The sequence below is a fragment of the Pseudorca crassidens genome, chromosome X, assembly GCF_039906515.1.
Source record: "Pseudorca crassidens isolate mPseCra1 chromosome X, mPseCra1.hap1, whole genome shotgun sequence".
In the NCBI taxonomy this organism is placed as follows: domain Eukaryota; kingdom Metazoa; phylum Chordata; class Mammalia; order Artiodactyla; family Delphinidae; genus Pseudorca; species Pseudorca crassidens.
This window is the reverse complement of record NC_090317.1, coordinates 89,472,634-89,498,358: the sequence shown is the minus strand read 5'-3', so window position 1 is coordinate 89,498,358 and position 25,725 is coordinate 89,472,634. Positions and strand designations below refer to the sequence as shown.

Here is a 25,725-nt window from a genome sequence, read left to right as displayed (position 1 = left end):
CTAGCATTCCTATACACTAAGGATGAAAAATCTGAAAGTGAAATTAAGAAAACACTCCCATTTACCATTACAACAAAAAGAATAAAATATCTAGGAATAAACCTACCTAAGGACACAAAAGACCTGTATGCAGAAAACTATAAGGCACTGATGAAAGAAATTTAAGATGATACAAAGAGATGGAGAGATATACCATGTTCTTGGATTGGAAGAATCAACATTGTGAAAATGACTCTAGTACCCAAAGCAATCTACAGATTCAATGCAATCCCTATCAAACAACCACTGGCATTTTTCACAGTACTAGAACAAAAAAATTCACAATTTGTATGGAAACACAAAAGACCCCGAATACCCAAAGCAATTTTGAGAAAGGAAAACGGAGCTGGACGAATCAGGCTCCCTGACTTCAGACTATACTACAAAGCTACAGTAATCAAGACAGTATGGTACTGGCATAAGAACAGAAATATAGATCAATGGAACAGGATAGAAAGCCCAGAGATAAACCCACGCACATATAGTCACCTTATCTTTGATAAAGGAGGCAAGAATATACAGTGGAGAAAAGACAGCCTCTTCAACATGTGGTGTTCTGAAAATTGGACAGGTACATGTAAAAGTATGAAATTAGAACACTCCCTAACACCATACACAAAAATAAACTCAAAATGGATTAAATACCTAAATGCAAGGCCAGACACTGTCAAACTCTTAGAGGAAAACATAGGCAGAACACTGTATGACATAAATCACAGCAAGATCCTTTTTGACCCACCTCCTAGAGAAATGGAAATAAAAACAAAAATAAACAAATGGGACCTAATGAAACTTCAAAGCTTTTGCACAGCAAAGGAAACCATAAAGAAGACGAAAAGACAACCCTCAGAATGGGAGAAAATATTTGCAAATGAAGCAGCTGACAAAGGATTAATCTCCAAAATTTACAAGCAGCTCATGCAGCTCAATATCAGAAAAACAACCCATTACAAAAATGGGCAGAAGAGCTAAATACACACTTCTCCAAAGAAGATATACAGATTTCCAACAAACACACGAAAGAATGCACAACATCATTAATCATTAGAGAAATGCAAATCAAAACTACATTGAGATAGCATCTCACTCTCGTCAGAATGGCCATCATTCAAAAATCTACAAAAATTAAATGCTGGAGTGGGTGTGGAGAAAAGGGAACCCTCTTGCACTTTTGGTGGGAATATAAATTGATACAGCCACTCTGGAGAACAGTATGGAGGTTCCTTAAAAAATTAAAAATAGAACTACCCTATGACCCAGCAATCCCACTACTGGGCATATACCCTGAGAAAACCACAATTCAAAAAGAGTCATGTACCAAAATGTTTATTGCAGCTCTATTTACAATAGCCAGGACATGGAAGCAACCTAAGTGTCCATCAACAGATGAATGGATAAGAAGATGTGGCATATATATACAATGGAATATTACTCCGCCATAAAAGGAAACGAAATTGAGTTATTTGTAGTGAGGTGGATGGGTCTAGAGTCTGTCATACAGAGTGAAGTAAGTCAGAAAGAGAAAGACAAATACCGTATGCTAACACATATATATGGAACGTAAGAAAAAAGAATGATCATGAAGAACCTAGGGGCAAGACGGGAATAAAGACACAGACCTACTAGAGAATGGACTTGCGGATATGGGGAGGGGGAAGTGTAAGCTGGGACGAAGTGAGAGAGTGGCATAAACATATATACACTCCCAAACGTAAAATGGACATCTGGTGGGAAGCAGCCGCATAGCACAGGGAGATCAGCTCGGTGCTTTGTGACCACCTAGAGGGGTGGGATAGGGAGGGGGGGAGGGAGGGAGATGCAAGAGGGAAGAGTTATTGGAACATATGTATATGTATAATTGATTCACTTTGTTATAAAGCAGAAACTAACACACCATTGTAAAGCAATTATACTCCAATAAAGATGTTTAAAAAAAAGACACTCCAATATTTAATAATTGTGTTGAGGCAGAGAAGCCAGTATAAAATATCTCCAGAATATGAAGCTCACAGTAAAGAATTCATGATTGCCTCCCTCTCATAAAATATTACTACCGTCTATTTCTGAAGTGTGTACAATGAGCTAGGTCCAGTGTGAAAAGTGTTGGTGGTCTAAATTACTTTCTGCCCTCAAAAAGCCCACAGCCTAAAGCAAGAGACAGAAAACATTATTATCTTATCCAAATATCATATACTCTTATTAGTATAATTAAGGGATGTTTCTGAAAGAGGTGAATTCTGAGTTGACATCGAAGGACAAGCTGGAATTAGTTAAATGGGTGAAGTCAGGGGAGGGATTTTCAGGCAGAGGAACCTGTCTTTCTGCAGGCACAGAGGGATTAGACTGCATGACATGTTTGGAGAACTGGCTAGAGTGGAGGATGAATGTGAGGAGGTGTCAGGAGTCCTAGCTGGAGAAGAGAGAGGTCCACAGGAGACAGATCACAAATGGCCTTGTATGCAAGGAGTCAGGACTTTATCCTGTGGGCAGTGAGGCCAATTAGAGGGACCTGGCCTTGTATGCCATTTGGGGGTCAGGTGTGGAGAGTGGTGTTACATGCACCCTATATTCAGAGCCTGGAGCCAGGAGGGGTATTACTTCTTTAATAACCCCAGAAGTATCCACTTCACAGACCTGACAATGGAACTCTAGGTCTCAGAGGGAGGGCAGAGCTAGCTCTATGTCTAAGGGTCTGAGTGCCATTACAGCAAGGTCCAGAAGACATGTGATTTTCCTCATTTTCAGATTGTTCAGTAACAGACATGCTTTAGGCTGTTTGTCAAAACCGGATTTGTCTGATTCTTACAACAGGCTTACTTAATAGCTGCCAGGCTGTGTGAAAGTGACCAAAATTATGTTCTAAATGCATTGCATTATCTAATTTACCCACAGTCTCATTACTCTTCTCTATCTGCCTCTCCTCACTCTTACCATTGCCTACTTTTCTGAAAGAAAAATAAAGCTTTCCTATTTGTAAAAGGTGTTTAAATATATAGTCATGTATGAGACTTCTAAACAGTAGCTATTTAAGCTTAGCCAAAATAAGAGATTTCTCTCAATTAGAAGTTATCATTTATTGTATCTACTAATGGGTTTGGTCTGCTATTTTACCTTTCTCAAACTAAAAAATGTGGACAAATCAGGGTACAGATGATTTTTTCCAGCACTTTGACTTATTCACATTTAACCTAATGCATTTTCAAGTTGGAAAGATTTGTCACTCATGGCCTTTTCCCAAATTATTTCTCTGTAAAAAATATGACCAACTCAGCACCCAAAGAAGTGAGTTCCATTAATTATCCTTTTTAGATGGAAAATCAGTAGCTGAGAGGAAAATGGAAATTCAAACCATGTTGTTTCACTCAGTTAGCAGCAGTGAGCAAATCCAGGATGAAGGGACATATTTAAGAAACTTAGTTTACAAACAGAGCATGGTCTTTTAAGATTTATATTGCCCAGTAGCAGAGAGGCTTTTGCCAGAACGCTTTAGCCTGTGGTTATGTTTGAACCATGCACAAAATGGGCATTAGTTCCATGTGATATAAGTTAGCTGTCTTTATTAATAGTGGAATTCAACCTTTCTGTCTAAACCATCTTTAAATCCAACTTCTTCAGGGACAGGGGTTTGCCATCCTTTTGCTAGGCATTTTTAAAATATCCCATTACAAATTCCATTCAGTCAGAAAATAAGAATATCACTGCTAAAATTAACATAAAATATTTTAGTTATTACAGTAGCAAAGAGAGTCATGAATTTAACCTATTGCTAATAGCTGTGGAATCAAGGAAAAGTCTGTTTTGTCTTGCTCTACTAGGGTAAAAAATGATTATGTGTGTATATTTCTATATATAAAGCATTATGTAATTGTCTCATTAGTATGGAAGCCTCATGAAGGTGGACAATTTGTTTTGTTTACTTCTGAATCTCTATTTAGTAAAGTGTTTAAATGTCACAGAGATATTGTAAGGATTAAATGAGAATTTTTGTTTAAAATTGTATATCTAGCTAGAAAAAAATAGTGGCACATATGTAAAAGTGCCTAACCTAGCATAGGGAACTCAATGACATTTAAGTTGACACCAAATCTAAAGAGGAAGTTTGAGGAGAAGTTGATTTCCCTAAGCCATCCTTAAATTGGAGCCCAAGTAGTCCACAGGCAAAATAATTCTTTCCCTACTGCTCTGAATGGGGTATGTTCTTAGAAATATAGGTGGTCATCTTGCAGGCAGCTAATAGATGGCATTGTTCCCATCAAATGGTAGTATTGAGCCTGCCAGAAAATTCTACTTACCATGAGGACCTCCTTAGTCTGAAACATTTTCTCTGCAAGTCCGAGGAAATCTTGACCTGGTTCACAGAGCAGGATGGGTGAGGAAGGGAACCACCTTTTACTGAGGACCTACTACATGCCTAGCTTTACCAAGGATCTCATTTGTTTCCTACTTTAGCTTTATAACAACCATTAATATTCATTGAGTATTTACTGTATGCTAGGCACTATTCTAAGCACTTTACACGGATTAACTCAATAATTCTTCACACCAACCCAAGGAGGTTTAAGTATTTTTGTTACCTCCAATGGACAGAAGAGGATACCCACACACAGAGAAGTTAAATATGCTCACGGTCACACAACTTGTAAGTGGTGGAGACAGTATTCAAAACCAGGTGGTGTGGGTTCCAGTGTCTAGGCTTTAAACTGCCTCCCTAGAGAAGGATTATTATACTCATTATTACAGGGAGCTTAAAGCCCCATAAATGAAGTGACTTCCCCAGGTCACCTTAACAGAGCTGTCTGATTCCAAAGCTGAGGGTGCTTTATTTTTCCTTATATGGTTTTGCTTCAATTTCACCTCAATAAAAATAATAAATCTAGCAGCTAACCTTTACTGAATGCTTACTGTATGGCAGGCATTATTTTAGGTGCTTCATGTGGATTACCTCATTTAATCTTCATAACACTTTGAGGTAGTGCTTTTTATTAGCCCCCTTTTAGAGATGAAGCTTGAGAGGGGTCAAGTAACTTGTATAGGTGACATAGTAAGTTGATGGACTCAGGATCTAAAACCTGATTTATTTGCCTAAAGAGTTGAAGTCCTTATCTACTCTACCATACTCCTTGCCTAGAAAGATTGCCCTCTTCCCCAATAGGTCCCATCCCTACTATTCCTGCTGAAGTCATGAGATAGCGCTGAGACTACTCTTACTCCTTGTGTTGCTGGGTCTGCCAAGTGTGCAAGGGGAAGGATGTAATGACAAGCTCCCTCCCAAAACACAAATGGTGTGAATATTGTATCTTTCAGGCTCAGGCATGAACTACATGCTTACCATCAATTCAGATTTTTGTCAATAGGAATGAGACTGACAGAAATAGGCCAAAGTGTTTTTCTTTTTTAAAAAAGCACTTTTATTGAGAAATAATTCATATACCATACGGCTCACTCATTTAAAGTGTACAATTCAATGGTTTATGGTATATTCACAGAGTTGGGCAACCTTGATGACAATCTTATTTTAGAACATTTTCATCACCCCAAAAAGAAACCCCATGCCCATTAGCAATCATTTCTCCCAGACTACCAGCCTTTGGCAGCCACTAATCTGCTTTCTGCCTCTGTAGATTTGCCTATTCTAGACATTTCATATAAATGGAATCATACAATATGTGATCTTTTGTGACTGGCTTCTTTCACTTAGCATAACATTTTCAAGGTTCATCCATGTTGTGGCAGGTATCGGTACCTCATTCCTTTTTATGGCTGAATAATATCCCAACAAAGTTTGTGTATCCCTTCCTCAGCTGATGGACATTTACGTTGTTTCTACTTTATGGCTGTTATGAATAATGCAGCTTTGAACATTTGTGTACATGTTTTTGTTTGAATGCCTGTTTTCAATTCTCTTGGCTATATGCCTAGGAGTGGTATTGCTAAGTCATATGGAAAGTCTATGTTTATCATTTAAAGAAATTGCCAAATTGTTTTCCAATATGGCCACATCATTTTACATTTTACCCACCAGCAATGTATGTGTTTCAATTTCTCCATATCCTCACCAACACTTGTTATTGTTTGCCTTTTCTATTATAGCCATCATAGTCAGTATGAACTGGTATCTCATTGTGGTTTTGATTTGTATTTCCTTAGTGTTGAGTATTTTTCCCCGTGCTTATTGGTCATTTGCATATATTCTTCGGAGAAACATCTATTCTGATAAAAAGAAAAAGTCTTTGCCCATTTTTAATTGGTTATTTTTGCATTGTAAGAGTCCTTTACATGTTCTGAATAAAAGCCCAATATTAGATACTTTTCCAATTATGTGGATTGTCTTTTCACTTTCTTGATGGCATTGTTTGCAGCACAAAAGTTTAAAGTTTTGATGTATTCCAATTTATTGATTTTTGTGTGTGTGTGTGTGTGGTACGTGGGCCTCCCACTGTTGCGGCCTCTCCCGTTGTGGAGCACAGGCTCCGGACGTGCAGGTTCAGCGGCCATGGCTCATGGGCCCAGCCGCTCTGCGGCATGTGGAATCTTCCCGGACTGGGGCACGAACCCATGTCCCCTGCATCGGCAGGCGGACTCTCAACCACTGCGCCACCAGGGAAGCCCCCAATTTATTGATATTTTTGTCAGTTGTGCTTTTGGAGTTCTACTGAAGTAATCATTGCCTAACCCAATGTCAGGAAGACTTATTCCTATGTTTTCTTCTAAGAATTTTGTAATTTTAATGCTTACATTTAGCTTTATAATCCATTTCAAGTTAATTTTGTTGTGTGGTATAAGGAAGAGATCCAACTTCATTCTTTTCCATGTGGATACCCAGTTGTCCCTGCATCATCTGTTGACAGACTATTCTTTCTCCATTTTATTGTCTTGGCACCATTATTGAAAATTAAGTGACCATAAATATGAGGGTTTATTTCTGTACTCTCAATGTTATTCCATTTATTTATATGTCTATCCTTGTACATATACTGTCTTGATTACTGTAGCTCTGTAGTGAGATTTGATTTTGAAATTAAGTGTGAGTCCTCCAATTATGTTATTTTTAAAGATTGTTTTGACTATTCTGGGTCCCTTGCAATTCCATATGAATTTTAGGTTTGACTTTTCCATTTATACGAAGAAACCAGCTGGGATTCTCATAAGGATTGCACTGAATCTGTGGGTCAATTGAGGAGTATTGTGATCTAAACAATATTAACTCTTCTAATCAATGAACATAGAGTGCCTTTATTTAGATTTTTAAAAATTTCTTTCAACAATGTTTTTAGTTTTCAGTATAAAATTCTTATACTTCTTTTGTTAAATGTATTCCTAAGTATTTTATTCTTTTTGATGCTACTATAAGTGAAATTGTTTTCAGATTGTTAATTGCTAGCGTATAGAAACAGAAGTGATTTTATATATCAGCCTTGTATCCTGAGACCTTGCTAAACTCATTTAGGCAGGTAGTTGTGAGCAATGTGAGAAGAGCAAGAATGTGTCTGGGTTGGAAAAGAATGAACTGAGTAAATCAGGACTCGAATGATGGTTACTATGTACTGAGCCTATTTGTGATAAGCTGGTGCTTCTCAACTTCTAATATGCACATGAATCTCCTGGGAGTCTAGTTAAAATGCAGACTATTATCATTGAGTTTCGAGTGGAGCCTGGGATTGATTCTGCCTTTCTAACAAACAACCTCTTAGTATATAGCTGGTGGCTATCATTTATTATTTTTAAGCCACAACAGTCTTGTAAGAAAGATACATATTATTGTTTCCATTTTACAGATAAGAAAGTGAACTCAGAAGTTGAGCAAATAAACCAGATTCATAGAATAAGAAGTAAGTTGCAGAATCAGGATTTGAACACAGTTCACTCTAATACCCAAACTGGGCTCTTTCTACTCTACTGCACTGGATATCTGGAATAGGAGGAGATCAGTTGGGATATCAATAATGTATGGATGGGGGGGCAAGTAAGATTTTCAGGGTCAGAGGAGCTGCCTGGAGTATATTTGGGTCTAAATCTTGAGGTTATCTTGGAAAGCTGATCAGTGACTAAGAGTAAAGGTGTGAGACTGAACTATCAGGTAGAAGTCAGATGATACTAGTAGAGAGAACTCAAGATTGGAGGAAGTCTAGAAAGTGGCTCACCTCTGATCAGGATAGACTCCAGAACTGGGCTCTGTATACTGCTGAGGTCTACACCTGAGATCATGCCTATTGTTGACTCTTCCTGAATTCTCAGTTACTGTACTGGGAATAATGAATGGTGTAGCATCAATGCTATCCCTGAGGGGCCAGCGTAAGGGTTTAGGGATGTGGGTAAGGCTCTGATTATATGGTTACCTATGAAGGACTATGGATAGGTGACCAAATTCCTTTCCAATACTTTTCAGCAGAATATTAGGGAATTTCCATGACCTTAGTCAAAACACGTGAGATAATTTTTTTTTTTGTCCTTAGCACCTTTTATTGAAGTATGACCCTCGATGACAATCTGGCAGGCATATCAATGTCAGCCAAGAAGGGAGTGGTGGAGGACATAAACGCAGAAACAATAAGATTCAGAAAACTAATAGCTTCACATGGGATAGATGACCCCCCCAACATTTGTACAACAAACACTGGTTCTTTCTCTATAGAAATTGCCCCTTGCCCCACCCCCCTCTAAAGACCTACTAATCTTCAAAGAATACAATATGCTGTTACAGAAATATTATTGGCATAGACAATTCCTTTGGCAAAGACAGAGGGAGACATCAAGCTTCAGACAGGAGAAAGTGGCCAGAAATGTGCCCAGCTTCCTCCATTTGGGGCCTGCTACTGGCAGAGCAGCACCTTTAGGGAGGCTGGGGTTAAGGCTGTGGCTCCAGTGCCCCTCGGCAGCTTTTTGGCACATGAGGTGAAATGGAAAACAGAACCTGAATCTGGCCTTGAAAGAGGCTTTTCATCTTTTCACCCTCTCTGTTCCTCAGCTTCCAGTCTCTCACTTTCTAGGGCTTTTTTTTTCAGTGTTTCTGTCCTTTTTCTTGGCTTCCCCTTGAGCATTTACTGCTCTACCCTGGCTGAGTCTGCAGCTGGTGGGACTCAAGGAGACTCAATTACCCAGAGCCCCTTACACTGATTCCTCTCTAAATTTCAACCACTGTGCTTACACATTACCCACTGTGGCCTGTACGGGGAAATCCCTTGCCCTGCCTTCCAAACTGCTACTCCCTGGCAGGCCTTGGTGGAGGGCTGAGCACAGGAAATGAGAACGGGCAAGAGATACTGCATCTCAGGTAATACCGGCGGCTTTGCAGTGCTATCACTCATGATGGGCCTGCCACGTCAGCATTGTGGGGCATCTGTGCCTGTCTGGTAGTTCACCTTTGTCTGCCAAGCTTCACTGCTCAATACAGTATTAAGTGCTTTGGAAACTCCGTGTGAAAATGAGCATTCTTGTACTCTGATCCTAACTTTAGAATAATTGGAGGTGGGATAAGGGACACAAATAACAAAGTTAATAGTACTTTTAGTCTGATAAACTTAAGATACAATCATTCTAATGCTGACTAGAAAAGCCCAGACCATGGTCATGGTGTCCAGGTAAGTGGCCACTTTTTTCCCTGGGCTATATTCCCAAAAAGCTGTTCTGGCAAAAAAAAAATATTAGAATGTTGGGCTACATTGGCCTCATCCTCCCCAATACAGGACATCTCTGCCTGCTCACTGTTAAAGAGCCTGCTTACAGAAAAAAAAAAAAAAAAAAAAGATGGCAACCACAGCCTCTATTCAAAGCATTCCCCCATCTCATGCAACCTTGGCTTAGGTAAACCTAGCCCTTTATAAGCCATCAGCCTTCCTGAACAGAGTAGGATCCTCCACTTGATGGGAGAATGGCAGGTTGACATTTTAACAGTGGTTCTGACAGCAGCAGTGTACTGAGCATACTCAGGGCACCCCTCCCCACAGGACACCCTGCTGGCCAAGATTCTTCCATTGTTTCCAAATACAATGAAGAGGAAACGGAAGCTAGCAACCAGTATTTGTAGCAGCAGCAAAGTTCCTTGGCAAATTCTTTGGTTGAATGAGGCACCCCTGCTGCTACAGTTAACCTCCAAGGACCCTGAGGAACTGAGCAGTAACTGGAAGCGATGGCAATGCCGGGTTGGCTGCACAGGGCTATGCAATACCAAGCATGGGCCCCAGTTAGCAAGGAACAGAAGACTGAGCTGGGTAACAGGGCAGCATTTGGCCACAACTCCCTTCCTGCCATCACCCACCTGAGGGCTTTTCCAGGATAGAAACTGGCTACCGGGTGGCCACAGCAGCAGCATTCATTATTTGTGTGCCTAAGATCCTGGCTGGATTATAACTTGCTCTGGCGGGCTGGCCCTGGCTGAAGCTTCCAGCTACCATGAATTTCGGCTACTCGAGCCAGGCCACAGGATAAGAAAACAATTAGATAGAGGAGCTCTTCCTGAGGTCACCTCTACGCCTTCCTTAGCTTGGAAATGGTAGAGAAATGGGTGAACCTTTGTCCCTTTCAGATTTCTTTGGTTTCAAGAAAAAATAAGAAGCAGTTGAAGCCTGTTGGGGAACTCTAAGCTCATGGTCATCCAGACTTCAAGGGAAGTATATGGCCAGGCCATAGTGGGGAAACTGAGTTCGAAGTGAGAACTCCTTCCTTAGACACTTGTTAGCTATGGTGGGAAGAATCCAAGGCCTTGGCACTTGCTTACCTAGCCATGGTGAATTCAGGCTGATCTGCAGAAAATGCTTTCCTTCTGGGCTAACTTTTCCCTCTCTAACTCCCCTCTTCTTACCTTATTAGTTAAAAAACAGAAAAAAACCATCAAGACATAAAAATAAATAAAATCAAAAGGCCATTTAAAATATAACAACAACCCCCTCCCCCCAATAATAAAACATGTATCCAGAAGTTAGCTTTAGTAGAACTATTCATGGCCCATAGTGTGAAGCCCTTAGGGTAGGCACCTGTAACTCCCAGCAGTGAAAAGGCAAGATGAAACAGGAAGTGGTAGGCCAAAGTCTTAGGACAGGATGAGGGCCACACTAGCTGGGGCTGAAGGTAGTCCTCCTCCCCCTCAGCTAGGTAATGGGGAAGGCAGGGGTAGAGCCAGTTTGTTTAAGCATAGCTCCTTCTAGCAGGGCATCAGGTGATTCCCAACCTCTGCTCACATTCTGTTAAATGTCATTTCTCCTTCTGTGCTTCCTACTGCAAAGCTGGGGTGAGGCCCTGAAGCTGGTGGTAGGTGAATGCCCTCAAGACAGCCAGATTTCTGTGGGAAATGGCTGGGCCACGAGCCCTGGGGAAGAGTGGAGCTGCACAGGCAACTTCCCTCTGAGACTTCAAAGGCTGATGATGGTGTGTGTGTGTGGGGCTGAGTACATGATGTTCCTGGTGTCCTAGTACAAAGGATAATGAAGGCATTTTGTTGGTCCTGTGTGTGGTGAATGCTTGGCCATGCAAACTGTGAGAAGGAGAGTGTGGTTGTACGATCACACTTTGCTGCAGCTCCTGCTTCTTGCTTCTACTCCCTTGGGTAGAAGCTTGGTGCCTCCCCAGGTCCTCTTAGCTGGTTGGGAACACTGCTAGGTTAAGGGGTAGTGAGAGACGTCCAGGGTAGAGAATATGGAACAAACTGCTAACTAACTGTTATCTACCTGCTAACAAAGTGCTAACAAGGATTGAAAGCACTTCCCATTATGGCGGGGCAGGGATGGTGCAGGCAGTCTGCTGGTGGAATTAGAAATTACTGGGCCCCAGGAGTAGACTCTCCCTGAGACATTTGAGTTGCTCTTCCCCGAGCTTGATCTTCTCTTCCAGCTCTCGCTGTTCAATGATGAGAGCAGATTTCATCTTCACAAAGTGCTGGTAATCTTGGAGCTGGTCCTGAGGCAGATAGCGGGAGACCATACCAAACACCAGCTTCTCCCGGCGCTCCATGTGCTCCTTCAGCTCCTTGGCATCTGCCAACTGCCCTGTCAGCTGCTGCTTCTTCTCTATCAGCACCAACTGGGGAAGCAGAAGACCAATAAGGCTATCCCAATGACCAGTCATCTGCCCGACCCAGTGCTCCACCAGTGATGCTCTCACAAAGCCACTAGCCCCTCTGCTCAGTGATCAGTCCTAGATTTCTTGCCCTGAAGTCCACCTTCATGCAAAAGCCTTTCTTTCCTGTAGCAAGGGGAGGATAAACATGACAGCAATTCTGGATGGGGGATGAGCAATCACCTCTTTCTATCTCTAAACTGTTGTTAATCTGTGGCCCACCACTGGGATTGGGGTGGGGGAAGGCTCTGACAAAGCCAGCTCGTACACCTTCCATCTGGTAAAAAAAAACATCGCTGTGACGATACTTTCAAAACAGTGTGTGTCTCTGTGTGAGTGTGTGTGTGTGTGTGTGTGTGTGTGTGTATGTATCCATGTGTGTATACACAAGCATATGTGCCTTTCACTGTGGGTTCAAATTTGTATCCAAGAACCACTGGATAGAAAAAGGCAATGCCATTTGGGTTCAGGAATTATGCAGAGTGTCCCAACCTATGAAATTGACAGACTCCCAATCTCAACTACTTGCTACTATTACTACTACTACTACTGGCAACTAGCAATGATTTAGTGTTTATCTTGTTCCAGGCTATGTTTTAAGTCATTAACATGGATTATCCAATTTAAGTTTCACAACCCCATGAGGTAGGTAGTGTGTTTACCCTATTTTTGAAGGGATGGAGACAGAGCGAGGTTAAGTGAATTGCCCACAATCACACAGTTACTTAGTGGTAAAGTCAGAATTTCCACTTAAAAGCCAGTGCCCATACTCTTCACACTATGCTCTGCTGCCTCCAGACTAGCCAAACTTGAAAGAGGGATCCCTGGGAAGAAGCAGATGGCACTTCCCTCCATCCACACCCTGGAGACCTCAACCCTACCTTCTCCTGGTTGGCCTCTGAATCGATGCTGTTGAGAGCATTTTCCACACGGGCCAGTCGACCAGAGAGTGACAGCAACAGGTTGACTACTTTGTCCAGGTCCCCAATAAACAAACGGTATTTTTCAAACTCATTGGATTTGCAGACGGCTTTTAGGTTGGTCTCCACCTCCTCCCCAAGGGCAGAATTGGCAGTGATGTCCTCCAGCAATCCTCGCTGGGCCTCCTGCAGGACAGAAAGTTTTCTGCCAATGCTTTCGATGAGCTGAACCTAGGAGAAATAAACAGGAGAAGCAAAGGATGAGAATGGGGACTGACAGAAATGGATCTGTCCCTGGAACCACTGTTTAGAGATCTAAATAACCGAAGGCGGGCTCTACCCTAGTCACTGGAAACAAAGGAAACCTGAGCAAGTCGTGAGCAATTCCAGTTTTCTGGACAGGCACCTTCTTTCCCATCTCTTCAGATCTGCTAGGAATCTCTGTCACCACCAAACTTCTTGGCATTAGATGAGTGGTACCCATTGGCTAATTCTCATTTGCCAAATGTAACTTACTAAATACTTGCTGAGGCTATTTAATAAACAGAAATGCTTGTGAGAGCATAGGTAAGAAAAGCACTGCCATCAAGTGTTTGCCTATTACTTCATTCATTCTCCTTCAATCCCTTTCAGTACCTCTGATGTTGATGACACTGTGCTAGATCTTCCACCACTCAGCTTGGCTCTTGAGGCCTTTTGGATAAAAGTGTGAGTCCTGGAGTCACAATGACTAGGTTTGACTGCTAGCTCTGCCACTTCCTAGCTGTGTGACCTTAGGTGAATTTCTGTATGGAGTTTTGCTTTCTTTATCTGGCAGAATGGGGTAACTGCAGTACCTACTTCACTGAATTGTAATAAGGGTTCAATGAGATAATGCATGCCAAGGGTTTAGCACAGACTAAGTGCTCAATAAAAGCAGCTGCTATGATTATGATTCAGTCTGGCCTCACCCTACCATTCTAATCTCACTCCTCAGAACCTCTGAGGATTAGCCCCTCATGCTGTGTTCACAACACTCATTCTTATATTCCTGATTTGCTTATGCAGTTCTGCCAGCTCTTTATCTCTTCCTTCACTTTGGCTATTCCCATTCTTTCTTCAGAGCCCAGCTTTGCCCCTACCCTCCCTGCTGGAAGCCCCTGCCCCCATAACTCCTCTCTCAATGATCTTTTTCTTTTCTAAACTCTCCAGTCTTTTAGAATGAGAACCTTGAGTGTAATTTGAGGTTGTTCACTTTCTGTTTCCTGTGTGTGCATCTGATCCCTCTCCCACTACTGACTGTAAGTTTCTCAAGGGAAGGACTGCTTGTGTCTTCTGATTTGTCGCCCCTATAGGTGTAACCAGTTGTGGGACTGCACTCACAGGAAGGTAGTGTGGTAGAGTGGAGTTTTAGAGTCAGAGATGCCTGGATTCCAATTCCACATCCTCCAAACTGTGTGACCTTGGGCAAGATACCCAATCCCACTGAGACTTCTGTTTCCTCATCCGTAAATTGAAGAAGTGCCCCCCACCAACCGTCCGTTGTTGTGAGGGTTAGATATGATCATAGAAGTAAAGTACTTAGTATTGTGCGTGGCACATTAAGTGCTCAATATATGTTTATTGATGCTGTTACTACTACTACTTCTACTATTACTACTACTAGTACCACCACCACCACCACCACCTGGCACTCTGAGCTAATGGATACCTGTCTAGCTGCAAGGTCCTGACAAGAATAGACCTGTCCCAGGTTGCTCCCAGCCTTTGCAGTCAGTATTGCATTATGGTCAATGGCATGGACTCTAGTGCCAGACTACCTGGGTTTGAACCCCAGCTCTGCCACAAAGTAATGGTGTAAACTTGAGCAAGTTACTCAACCTCTCTGTGCCTCAATTTCACCATCTAAAAGATGGGGTAACAATATTACTTACCTCATAGTGTTGTTATGAGAATGAAATGACTTAATACATACTACATGCTTAGAATAGTGTCTTCTATATAGGAAGTATGCTTCAGTGTTTTATTACTATTCCTGCTCAGGCACTCTGGGAGCATAAGCTTGTAGTTATGTAGAGTATGTTCTTTTCTCGTCCTTTATTTAGAGATGTCCGAGGTGACAAAGGACAAGATAGCCTGCTCTGGGTCTGGGCCAGGTGTCATAATTCAGAACTGGTCAAAAGTCAGGAGCTCACCATTATCTTAGTGTAAAGTGTAATAGGTTTACATTTAGGGAAATTTCCAAAACCCACTGGAAATTAAGGATCAATGATATGAATGAGGCAACACAATTAGATGCCAAGAAGCTCCCAGTTATATCCGCACCCTCTGCTTTCCCAAACAAAACTCAGTGCCAGGGACAAGGGAGGGCTGGGGGCCAAATGATCAACTTGGAAAATCACCTACCTACCCCCAGCTCTTAGGTCCCATAGATCTGGAAGGAAGAAAGTGGACAGAGCCCTTTGTTTCTCAGCACTGGGGCTTTATAACCTGAACTTCAACTCTGGGGAAAGGGTAGTGGATACAGCTGTGGAGTCATCACAGACCCAGCTAGAGCTGAGTGGCTTTTCTGGGATATTACAAATTGGTGACCTTCCTCACCTATTTTCCTCAGAGACAAAAACTGTCTTAGCCCACCCACAATCACTTCAAGTCACTATCTGCTGTTCTGTGTTTTGCCATTTCTGATCATGTCTCTTTTCTCCTCATCAGACATTTATTAGGTTTGCTCCTAATAAAAAAATCCTGAGTGAGCCAGGAGCAGCCCTGTCATATTTAGGAAACATGGAATCCAAGGAAGCAGGCACCTGGATCAATAAAACTTTGATGCCACCATGCTTCCTATTCTTTCCTTGACATTTTGCTTCAGACTGGAAAGTGGTGGGGGTCTCTTGCAAATGGCCTTGAGCTTTTGTACAGGTCATGTCCTGAATAAGAAATATGGGCAGAAGAGCAATTTGCATTGAGTTCCGATGTCTACAAAGTGGTAAATTGGGCCTTTGAGGTTGCCGTGGAAACCCTATTTGCTTATGAAATAAAAGGGGTAAGTGCAGGGAGGGCAAAGTGATTCCAGGAATTTGATTAGAAACCCAGGCTAGTGGTACTTAGAGGAAGAAAGGGGAGGCTTCAGAACAACATCATCTCCATTTGTCTATTTTAGTACTTTTAAGAGATGATTGACTATTCTTGCAAATAAATATTAAAGTTGACTGGCCTATAATTTTTGCTTTTCTTTCTTGGCCAGTCTGCTCTCTCTTTGAAAGTTACACAGAATAAAATCAATGGCTGCCATTGGTTAGCACTCACTGGCAAAAACTCTGATGTACCTTGGGTAGCGAGTTACTTACAAGGCTGGCTTATTTCAGAGCAGAAAGTCAGACAGTCTTGACTTTGAGTCCTGGATCAACACTTAGTCTGTAACCCTGGGCAATCTGGTCCTCTCAACTGGTAAAAAGAAGACAGTAACGTCTATCTTATAGAGTTGGTTTTAGGATTTGAGAGACACTGTGATGATGATGATGATGATTACTATAATATTATTACTATTATTGACTGGATCAAAAAGAGACTGCAGTTGCATTTGTGAGAAACCTAGACAGGCTATTTGATTTCCATATTGAAAATACAGGAATGTACCAAGATACTCTGGATTGTGTAGAGGGCAGGTCAACCTCCAGACACACTCAAGCTAAATGCAGTAAATCTCTAAGGCATGCCAAAAACTTCACCTTTTTTTGAGCCAGTTCGTGGTCAATTTCCTCCTCTCCCAGGCCAATCTCTGCCATCTCGGGTTGGTCTTTCAACTTGTTCAGCAGCTCTGCTTTGGCCACAGAAATATTGTAATAAGCTGAATAAGAGGTAGGGATCCCTGGGGCACCGTGGGGAGGTGAGAAGTGCTGAAACTCTTGTCTGTGGAAACAAAAAATGACCATTTGAGCACCTCTGTTGACAGCCTGCTGACCTTTCTGCTTCCTAATTTCCTCATTTATAAAATGGGACCCTGCTTCACCAAGGAGTTATAAAATAAGGAAATAATGGATGGGGAGGCACTGTTCAAACATAAACAGGCCATGTGAAGGCTCTCTAGAAACCAAGTCAAGGCCAACTTTAAGAACTTAGAAGGCTATTTCTACATCCCTGACTTCCACAGCTGGGGGGACTTCTTTAGAGATCAATGGGTTTGGTCATTAACACCCCAATAAAATCCAGAAAAAACTAGAAGGCCCCTAAAGTTCCAGGCTTCTGATCATCAATGATTCCCCTTGGTTCAGGGTCCCAGTATATGGATCCCACGGGAGGGGCTAGGTGGTAGGGACATGTCTGAGACCTTAGCTATTTGTCCTCTAAGACTGTTGGGCTCCATCCTACCCATCCTGGATGCCAGCCCAACCTGGCTCTATCTAGTCTGCTTGCTTATAAAGGCACTCCATGGCTTTCCTGGACACGCTCATCATTTCACCTTTCCTGGTGGTGCCACTCCTGCTTGAAATAACCCCTCCACTGCATCTCTCCCATAGCAAAGAGGTCACCTATGACCTCAGCAGTGGTCACCGTGTTGGAGGATGAGTTTAGCACCCCTGCCAGAGACTTTTTACAGCCCACCACATCTCTCATGAGCTCTTCTGAGATTGCCTGAGGTGGGGCAGGCCTTTGGCCTGAGAAGGGATAACACCTCTCAACTTCTGGCATATCCCCAATGGTCCCAGCCTCCTCCATGGTTGCAGAATGAAATGGGGGAAATGGAACCAGTGGTGCCCAGGGGCTTGACAAGTGTAACAGCAGACCCTGTTGTCTTGGGTTCACTGAAGGCTGTGGGGTTGAGGTGCTGCTTCTCGGAGCCCCAGCCCATGAAAGAGAACTTCTCCTCAGGAAAGAAGTAGCTCTGGCTCCATGCTGGCTTAGGTTTGGACTCTTCTGCCATCAAAGCTTCTGGTCTGATGTGAGGAAAGAAATGAAATGCTTCAATGTTAGGGTTCAGTGATGGAGAGGCAAATAATTCCACCTATGGTTTATGTAAAGGGGAGACCCACTCCCACTATGTTCTTGTTGCCTACCAGCCATCCCTACCCTCCACCTGTCTGTGTCACTGCCCCTTCACTAACTTCTAGCTGTTTGAAAGGAAAAATAGGAGAAACTCATTAGTCATTTTTGCAGCTATTTGCAGCTCTTAGATAAAGGTCAAAAATAATGGGTAAAAGGCTCCACAGCTATTTACTGATTCATGCTATGCTGTCTCCTAATTCATCACACAAAAGAAATTTGGGCATGCCAATATTGCTCATCCTAGGTATTCATTTTACATGTAGGTTTTTAAGCTGATAGTACTGATAAAAGAGCACTACTAGCTAACATTCACATAGTGCTTACTATGCCCAGGAGCTGTACTAAGATATATGTGTGTGTGTGTGTGTGTGTGTGTGTGTGTGTGTGTGTGTGTGTGTAAATACAGACATAAAATGTAATGCTCATGACAACCATTTTATGGATAAGGAACATGAGGCACTGAGAGGTAAAGTGACTTTCCCGGGATCACGACAGTAAATGGCAGACCCGTGATTTAGACCTAGGTGACCTAACTCCAGAATCTGTGCTTTTAGCCACTATACTATACTGCCACAGGGTCAACTTGACATCACATAAAACCCTGCATGTAAGGAATTTTCTGGCTGGACTGTATCTATGTTAGCAGAGAAGAGAGAACATTCTGGAGGAAATATAAATGTATGAATTTAGGGAATTCCTACCTATAAGAAAAATATTTAGGGGCATGTGTGCGAGTTGAAAGTTAGAAAGTACTGAAAGAAAGCACAGAATTTTTTTTAAAAAAAGGATGTGGCTATCTGTCAATTATATCTCAATAAAACTGGAGAAAAATTTTGAAAAAGGATGTGCTAATTAGAGACTCAGTTCCCTAGCAGACATGGCCCTGTACTATATTATAGTGTATCATATCAGGCACTGTGTTCTAGGGCTCCTTTCCTCATACTCTCCATTAATAGGGCAGAGGTTATAGGAGATCTATGAGAACATAATTTGACCTTGATAATGAACTTTGTTGCAAAAATAAGATTCCTTCTCCAGAGCACTGAGAGAAAATGCATAGAGTCCATAAAGCAAACTATACCTGTAATTGAATCAGAGTTATCAGATTTAACCAATGCTCAGTAATTCCACTCACCTGCTTCTACATGTATCCTGACATTTTGTAACTAAAGAGTATGTGGGTTACAGACTCTAGTTTAACGTGGCTGAAATTAGGATGTCTTTTTTTTTTTGCATTTTAGATTCAAAATATTACACATCTACTTGCCCTTAACACTACTTTCCCTTACAAAACCTTAAAGGCACTTCCTGCTGGGTAGAACCCTGTGCTCTCTGAGGGTCTGGAATAGGATCTTCTTGAGGAGCCCAGAGATCCTGGGGTGATGTAGTTGGCACAGTGAGCCAGACTATCTGGGTTCTGGCTACCTGTGATCTTCTGCAACTTAATTTATATCCCTGTGCCTCACTTTTCTCATCTAAAAACTGTAGGAAACTAATGGTATCTATTTCATAGGCTTGTTGTGAAGATTAAATCAGTCAATAAACAAATGTGCTTAGAACAATGCTTGGCACATAGTAAAGAGGCAAAAAATATTAGCTATGTCGGGAATGATGTTTTTCCTTAAATTTCCATCACTCAAAGAAGCATCTATAATTGACTTTTTGCAGCCACAAGCCAGGCTTGTATGCAAACAAATGTTTCCCCTTGCATCCCATAGTCATTAAGAAAAAAAAAATCTGTGCAACAAGTTACAAGATCTCTAGTAATAGCAATTTCCTTCTCTCTGGACAAGGTGCCAAGATGAATGGAGGTACATAAAGGAGGAAGGACTAGGAGGCTGAAAGGGGTAAGCCTGGGGCCTGTAACTACTACCTCTGGTACACATTGCCTTCTAGGGGACAGGAGGTCTAAGTAAAGGCCTGGCTACTGCAGGAACCAGATCTCCCTAAGAGAGCCTGCCTAGGATGGCAAAAGAAGCATAGATTTTGGAGTAAGATCTGGCTTTGAGTCTTTTCTGTGTAATTCTGAGTTAGGTAGTCCCTTATTTTACTCAGCTTTAGTTTCCGCATCTGTCAAATGGGGATAATAATGGCCCATAGGGCTGTTGGGAGAATTCAATGAAATAATAGATATAAAATGGCTAGCAGTGTCTGACACATATCAAATGCTTAATATGTGATCATTCATTCATTTATTCATTCTTTCTTCAGAAATATTAAGTGCCTACTATGTGCTAGGTTGCCTTCTCTTCTCTCTGCTGTGATAGGTAACAATCCACAGTCACTTTCCACAAATGTTTTCTAATTACAATAAGAATACTCCCCAGCTAGATGGGCAGCTTGAGAAGCAGCCACTAGGGATCTGACAAATTCTCATAGTGTCTGGGAGCCAGGCCCTGTAAGTGCTGTGCCTGTGGCACCTTAGGCTGGAAAACTTGTCAACTAGCTCCAGATAGCCAAGTAATGGATTTGTCCATCAGTAAAAGACACAATAACAAGGTACTTCTAATAGCAACAAGTCTCAGGCAAGTTCCTTCTGTAAAGGTATTTAAAGGAAGCACTGAAAGGATAGACACCTGCCCCTCATCCCCATCCCCAGCAGAGAGTCCGTGGAGCTCTCTGCAGGAGGATTAGCAGAGCCAAAAGCCAAAGCTCTTTTGTTTTGGAGCAAAGAGGACAACCACACATTGTGGGGCATGCCAATGAGCATTGGCACAGTGAAGGGAACAGTTCTGTGGCCAGAGTACACTCCTTCTGCAGCCTCTCTGCCCAGACAGCTGACCCTGTCAACTACCACTTTTGGTACTACCATTTGCCCACTGAAGCAAATGCAAAGAGGCAGAGGAAGCAAGGGTGGGGGTGATGGAGAAAGTGGAAGATGAAAAGAATGCCTTTGGCTGTTGTAAGGAATGGTCAGGGCATAAAGCATCCAACCCCAGGAACACCTTTGATGCTGGGGGTGGGGGAAGAGTTTAGAAGCTCAGACAGGTCCTAGAGCAGAGGCAGGTCAGGTTGTGAGCTGGCCTCTTGTTCTAGAGAGCAAGCAGCAGAAAAGGCAGAAAAGGACCTGAGCCAGGCTTCTGGAAAAGGCCACAAGGCAATAACGGTTTAATGCCTTATTGCTCAGGGGCCAGACACTGATGCATACCTTAAAGACAAACTAGAAAAAAATAAATATAGTACCTTGATAGTGATATTTAGGGATAAGAACATCAATGACATTTACTGAGTACCTACTATGTGCTAAGTATGGGGCTATGTCTTTTACGTGGATTATCCTCATATTCACAACAACCATGTATCATCATGCCCATTTTCCAGGTGAGAAAACTGAGGCTGGAAATAGTTTAATTGACCAGCCCAAGGTCACACAGCTGGCAAATGGTGAAGGTGGAATTCAAACTCATGCTGCCACCTCTTCAGGGACCTAACATCTTTCATAAGCACTTACTTGGGGGAATCAGTGGTCTCCTGCTCTGATGTTCTCCAAAGCCCACCAATGCCATAATAGCAAGGGGGCAGAGCCTTCTCAGCTTGAGATCCCAAATGGCCCCTTACTGGAGGCAGGAAATTGCTGGAATGGAGAGCAAAGGACTCTTGCTCTGCTGGAAGGCTTTGTGAGCCCTGCCTTGAAGCCTCCAGGTGGCCAAAGCCCAGGGGTTGGGGCTGCTCCAGGACCTCCTCAGGATTGAGGGCACTGGAACCAGTGGTTTCTGAACTGAAATACTGGGGTGGCAGCTCTTCCTCCTCCCCCTCCTCCTCCACCCCCTCTTCCTCTTCTTCCTCTTCCTCCTCCTCTTCCTCCTCCTCTCGCTGCTGCTTTTGCTGCTTCTGCTGCTGTTGCTGCTGCTGCTGGGCTGCACGAAAGAGCCTGTACTTCTCCCAGTTGGGAGGAGGAGGGCGAGGAGGAGGAAAGGCCTTCTTCCTGGCACCCAGAGGATCTGGCTGGATCTCAACAACTTTGGTAAAGAGCTCCTTCCTATGCTGCCCCCAGGCCCGGGAGCTCTGAGGATCCAAGCTGATGTGGCTCTCTGAGAAGGCCCGGCCCCGCAGTGGGCGGGGCATGGAGGCTAGGGAGCTCTCCTCTTCATAAACGGAGGTTTCCTCTGGTTTTTTTGAGGAGTGCTTGAAGTCTCCAAGGAGGTCAAGAGAAGAGATTGCTCGGTAGCTTGACAAGTCCAGTGCTGGGTTCTCAAAGCAAGGATGGAAGGGGGTTGCCCATGAAAAGCTAGCCTTGGAATGAGCCATTTCCCTGCAAAACAGCAGATAAAGGTTGTATAAAGCAAGCACGTTGCAGATGGTCCCATAATTTTGGATAACATCATTTATGTAAAATTTAAAACAGCCGCAAAACAATATAATATAGGTAGTAAGTGTAGTAATAATAATATATGCTATATAATACTGATAGCTAACACTTACTGAGTGCATACTAAGTGCCAGACACTGTTTTAAGTGCTTTCCATGTCTTAACTTATTTAATGCTCACAATAACCATAGGAAGTAGCTATTATTATTGTCCTGATTTTGTATCTGGGGAAACTGAGGCATGGGCAGGTTAAGTCATTGCTCAGGGTCATAAAGCTGGTAAGTGGCAGAGCTAGGATTTGAACATGGAGAGTCTAACTCCAAAGTCTGGATATACACACCACCCCACACAAATGTGCTGTGTTCTGGGGCTTGCAAGTGTGGTTATCCTGCTACATCTGTTGTTTTTGTTTTGTTTTTAATTATGAAACATTTCAAATGTTTAAAAACATACAGAGATTGTTATAATAAATATTCATGTTCCCACCTACTGCCCACAATTAGCACATTTTAATACTTTACCATCTATGCTTCATGAATTTTTAAAATAATAATATCCTTTGTTTCACTCCCCACTTCTATTCCCGTGCTGCCTCTCTACATGCAAGCTATATCATGAATTTGGCATGTATACTTTCTGTCCATGTTCTTATACTTGTACCAAAAAACATCGAGCAGGCCATTCACAAATATCTGCTATTTTGGATTTAAAATATATCCTTCTAATGCAATTCCAATCCGAATTCTCACCAGGACTTTTAACTATAGAATTTTTGTGTTAACTTGCAAAATAAAGCAGGATATGGTAGTCCCCATTTGTCCACTGTTTCACTTTCCAAGGTTTCAGCTACCTGTAGTCAACCACAGTCCAAAAAATAGTAAATGAAAAATTCCCAAAATAAACAATTCATAAGTTTTGAAGTGCACACTATTCTGAGTAGTGTGATGAAATCTCCCGCCGTCCTGCTCCATCCTTCCCAGGACTTAAATCATCCCTTTGTCCAGCGGATCCCACCCATTAGTCACTTAGTAGCTGTCTTAGGTTATCAGATGGACTGTCACAGTGTCACAGTGCTTGTGTTCAAGTAAGCCTTATTTTACTTAATAATGGCCCCAAGGCCTAAGAGTAGAGATGCTGGCAATTTAGATCTGCCAAAGAGAAGCCGTAAAGTGCTTCCTTTAAGTGAAAAGGTGAACGTTCTTGACTTAATAAGGAAAGGGAAAAAATCATATGCTGAGGTTGCTAAGATCTATGGTAAGAACGAATCTTGTATCCATCAAATCGTGAAGAAGGAAAAAGAAATTCGTGCCTGCTGTCATATCTCAAACTGCAAAAGTTACAGCCAGAGTGCATGACATGGGCTTAGGTAAGATGGAAAGGCATTAAATTTGTGGATGGAAGACATGAACAGAAAGCATGTTCTGACTGACAGCAATGTGTTGCGCCAGAAAACATGGAGCCTATACGAAGACTTCAGCAAGGGATCCCCTGAAACAAGTGACTTCAGCCATTTACTGCAAGTAAGAGATGGTTACAAAGATTTAGGAATAGGTTTGGACTGAAAAACAGGAAAGTTACTGGAAAGGCTGCATCTGTCAATGAAGAAGCCACTGCCACATTTCTGGCAGAGTTGAGGAAGTTGATCAAGGAGAGAGACAGAATTCATATAACTTTTATTACAGTATATTGTTATAATGTTCTATTATATTATTAGTTATTACTGTTAATCTCTTACTCTACCTAATTCACAAATTAAACTTTATCATCAGTATGTATGTATTTAAAAGAAACATAGTATATATAGGGTTCAGTATTATCTGTGGTTTCAGGCATCCACTGGGGGTCTTGGAATATATCTCCCACAGATACATGGGGACTACTGTATAATAAAAAACATATTTTGCTACAGAAGAAATAGGGGGTAAGTAAGGTATAAAGCATAATATAAAGCAATTATAATTAAAACTGTTTTACTGACTAATAGAACATAATTGAAAGTCCAGAAACATATCAAACTATTTATTAAAATGTCATATATAATTCACCTTCCATAACAAGAAGATAAAGATTATTTAATAGATATTTTTGAGACAATTGCAGAGCAGTATTATTTGGAGCTGCACCATATATTATATACCAAAATAAATTTCAGATTCAAGAGTTCAGGGTGTGTGTGCGTGTGTGTGTGTGTATAAAATTTTAATATGTGTTATATGTGTATATATGTATATATATATTACATAGTTATAAGAAAAAACTATCAGAAAGCTTAAAAACTATGACTTGTGAGGTGAAATAAGACTCTCATCTCATAAGTAATAGAAAAGTATATGCAAGGAAAACAAGTCCAGGTTTAGTTAAATATGTATAAGAGTTAAACTTCTGTATAATAAAGAGGGACCAAAGCAAAGGACATCTCTTTAATCTCTGAGTTTAAAGAGTTAAGCCCTCTAAGCCAGAAGATCTGGTTTCCTGCTATAGTCTGTGAGCAATCAGCATCATGCTAAGTACTGCCTAGTGACAGGAAATTCCAGCAGTTCAATTAAATCATCAGACAGAATATCCATTCAGTAGTCACAATGAAGACTGAGAATATTTCCTCAAAAAATAATAATACACATAATGGTGGCCCAGGTCAGATAGAATGGAAAGCAAAATCTCCTTCATTCCCCTCATCTGCAGTCCCCATCCTGGCTAGCTCATCCCTCATGTGGATCAGAAATTCATAGCCACACATCCCCATTCTCTTCTCATTTGGACCTTAGCCCACCTATAGCTCCTTAAGATTATAATAATTCCTTGTGTACAGACTGTTCCACCTGGCATTTCCCCCCTCAGGAAACAAACAAACAAGGTGGTGAGTGGGAAGTAATAGGATGATAAATGCTATCAGGCACAGAGGCCTTTCCTGACCACCTTATCTAAAGTAGAGACAACTTATCCTTAATTATCATTTTTCTATTTTGCCTTTCTCAGAGCATACACCCCCACAAGGGCAGAGATCTTGTGTGTCTCATTCATCTGGTACCTACTGCCTGGCACATAGTAGGCATTCCATAAATATTTAATAACTGAGCTAATTCCCAAAAAAACCCCAAGGACCATGATACTCATATCATAAAAAAAGTTGAATTAAAGGGAAAAAGCAATAAACAAGACAAAGAAGGGCACTATAATATTAATGATTAGAAAACACAATTAAGATCTAATTACCCTGAATCTTTATGTACCAAATAACATAGCATCAAAATTCATAAAGCAAATATATAGAAAATGCAAAGGTAGAAAAAGCAGAAACAAAATATAAGACTTTTTCAGCTGATGACAAAACTGTATCCAGTCACAATAAAATAACACTAGAAATTAATAGCAAAATGAAAAACAAAT

At 41.7% G+C, this 25,725-nt stretch overlaps 1 protein-coding gene across 9 annotated transcripts in view; it reads right to left on the bottom strand.

Moving 5' to 3' along the window:
• Nucleotides 1–8,470: 8,470 nt before the first annotated feature.
• SHROOM4 (shroom family member 4) overlaps nucleotides 8,471–25,725 on the bottom strand; it is a 213,004-nt gene continuing 195,749 nt past the window's right edge. For 8 of the 9 annotated variants that reach the window (XM_067724068.1, XM_067724070.1, XM_067724071.1 and 5 more), the window contains 5 exons: nucleotides 21,481–22,281; nucleotides 17,771–17,920; nucleotides 16,715–16,895; nucleotides 12,969–13,238; nucleotides 8,471–12,051 (listed from right to left, as the gene is read on the bottom strand). In XM_067724068.1, the coding sequence (XP_067580169.1) occupies nucleotides 11,782–12,051; nucleotides 12,969–13,238; nucleotides 16,715–16,895; nucleotides 17,771–17,920; nucleotides 21,481–22,281 (1,672 nt within the window). In that variant the 3' untranslated portion in view covers nucleotides 8,471–11,781. The remainder of the gene's footprint in view (nucleotides 12,052–12,968; nucleotides 13,239–16,714; nucleotides 16,896–17,770; nucleotides 17,921–21,480; nucleotides 22,282–25,725) is intronic. The other variant, XM_067724076.1, reaches the window with a different exon arrangement.